This window comes from Helobdella robusta, assembly GCF_000326865.2.
Source record: "Helobdella robusta unplaced genomic scaffold HELROscaffold_23, whole genome shotgun sequence".
NCBI classification, from domain to species: Eukaryota; Metazoa; Annelida; class Clitellata; order Rhynchobdellida; family Glossiphoniidae; genus Helobdella; species Helobdella robusta.
The window spans coordinates 74,338-76,837 of record NW_008704216.1 but is presented as its reverse complement, the minus strand read 5'-3'; the positions used below and the strand labels follow the sequence as shown (position 1 = coordinate 76,837).

The window sequence follows — 2,500 nt, the reverse complement described above, 5'->3', positions numbered from 1 at the left end:
CGGTAGTACCCGTATCTCCTGACTTTTGCAGCTTTGGCTGAACACAGAGAACATCTTGTTCTCTGTGTTCATTTGAGTAATAAACTTCTCGACAGCATGCCAATGTTAGTAACATGACAACTACCAGAAAAACTGATCAAAAGATTGTGAATAATGATTATGACGTCATCAAGGACGACGTAAAAAAGAAAATGTTGGAAAAAACTACAAAAGATATAGCGTGAAAATAATATCAAAGAAAGCAAATAAATTTCTCCGTCTACGGTCCAAAGAATTTTAATTTATCACGTGATGTTATTACATAAATTTTATGAGATCTGTGTTATTAATGGCGTGAAATGTTTCAAACTACGACTCCGGTACAAAATGATCGTACATCATCTATGGTATCATGGTATTTGAGAATGCGTTTGTGTATGTGTGCGTGTGTATTTGTGTGTGTGTGAATGTGTGTGTCTGTGTATTTGTATGTGTGTCTAAATGTGTGTATGTATTTATATGTGTGTGTGTGGATGTGTGTGTGTGGATGTGGATGTGGATGTGTGTGTGTGTGTGGATGTGTGTATGTATGCATAGTTGGGTGTGTTTGTCTGACGTGCCAGCATGTAATTGTCTCTGTAGTTGTTTGTATGCCTGCCTTGTATATGTATAAACACCAACGTACCTACATTAATATGATAGCTTGTATGTGAATGCCCAAAAATGCGTTTGCGAAACAAGTGAAAGTATCTCGGAGATAAGCTAGCTCTAATGATCATAAACCTTTATATGTTATGTATAAACACGTACATTATGTGTATGTTGTTCTTGAATAAACACAACACAAACACACAAACAGGAATGTAAACACACACGAGTGCCTAATAAACATGACTTACCTGCCCATTTCCGAATCGACCTTGAGTTTCGACCAAGGTCACGACCTTTAAACTTTTGAGGTCAACCTCGAGCCATTCGTTAGAGTCACGTGAGACCGGATATCTCGGACACCAGGCTCCGCCCTGCTTTTCAGAGTTGATTCTGATGATGATGATGATTGTGGGAAGTGATGATGATGATGATGATTGTGAGTAGTGGTGATGATGATTATTGTGGGTAGTGGTGATGATGATGATTGTGGGTAGTGGTGATGATGATGATTGTGGGTAGTGGTGATGATGATGATGATTGTGAGTAGTGGTGATGATGATTATTGTGGGTAGTGGTGATGATGATGATTGTGGGTAGTGGTGATGATGATGATTGTGGGTAGTGGTGATGATGATGATGATTGTGAGTAGTGGTGATGATGATGATTGTGGGTAGTGGCGATGATTTAAAATGCTTTTGTTGTAATGATGACTATGAAAGTCAATAGACTCGAAGTATTGAGTTATACAGTAAAATGAAATCATCACATTTGAAATGTAACCAATCGGAACGTAATATTGTCCAGTAACATCACACAACAAATGTGTCCATCATAATTGTCCAGTAATATCACACAACATAATATCCTTCAGAACACAAAAATTCACTCTGAAATTTATTTTTTTGTAAAGTTCATTTGCTAAAGCTGCAAAACTCAAAATCCGAAAATAAAAAACTCTAGAAAAAATATAAAATGATTGTGTGTCATAAGCCATTTAATGTATACAAAGATACGTGGCTAAATTAAACTTGGGATACCCCATCTATTAACTAGGCCGACTATGATGGCTAATTAAAATTCACCGTTACCTCGTTTTACATTTCTAATCAGAGTAAATCTTTATAACAGTCTCTCTCAGAACCCTACCCCATTCAATCAATTTGTCAGTCAGTAAGCCAACCTCCTCTGTATCCTTCATTTAATCATTTCCTCTTTGAGAAGCAAGCGTTTAATTTTAATTAGTGCGGGCAATTTATGTTCGTGCATATTCATAGATACATCTGAATATTCTGTATTTATTCGGAACATTTTTTTGATAAAAAAAAATTTGATTTTACCCTGAATTTTTGAGATTATTTTAAAAATTTATTGAATTTCAATTAAATTATTAAAAATATTTTGACTAAGAACTTAGTTGGACTTACATTGACCAGGTTTGAATGCAAGCAGTTCCTTTTGGTTTATGTGTTTTATCTTCGATCTTAATGGTCAAAGATAAAACACATACATTTTATCTTCTTCTATAGTTCCTTCGCTGCTATAAGCAACGTGTGAAATGCGTGTGTGTGTGTGTATGTGTGTGTGTGTGTGTGTGCGTGTGTGTGTGCGTGCGCGTGTGTGCACTGCTAACTTTCTGAGCAATTCATTTAGATAAAAGAACAGCATAGTAAAAAAAAAACATTTGACTGATGAATGTATCTACATTTTTAAAACTTTAAAAGAGTATTTTTTTAATTTGATTTCATTTGAACGTGCAAGATAAGTTTAGAAGATTAATTAGAGTTGATAAGATTCCCTGACTGGACAATGCGAATAAGAGCTGACACACAATAAAGCTTTCCACTCATTTCGGTAATGGTCAGTCGGGTG

General features: G+C 35.5%; 1 protein-coding gene across 1 annotated transcript in view; it reads right to left on the bottom strand.

The window, feature by feature from the left end:
- The window catches only part of HELRODRAFT_172160 (hypothetical protein), a gene marked incomplete at both ends in the record, with an annotated part of 7,359 nt that overhangs the window by 2,655 nt on the left and 2,204 nt on the right, over positions 1–2,500 (bottom strand). The window contains 2 exons of the mRNA XM_009018844.1: positions 1–132; positions 899–1,020. The exon at positions 1–132 is cut by the window's left edge and continues 12 nt beyond it. Coding sequence (XP_009017092.1) covers positions 1–132; positions 899–1,020 — 254 coding nt within the window. The remainder of the gene's footprint in view (positions 133–898; positions 1,021–2,500) is intronic.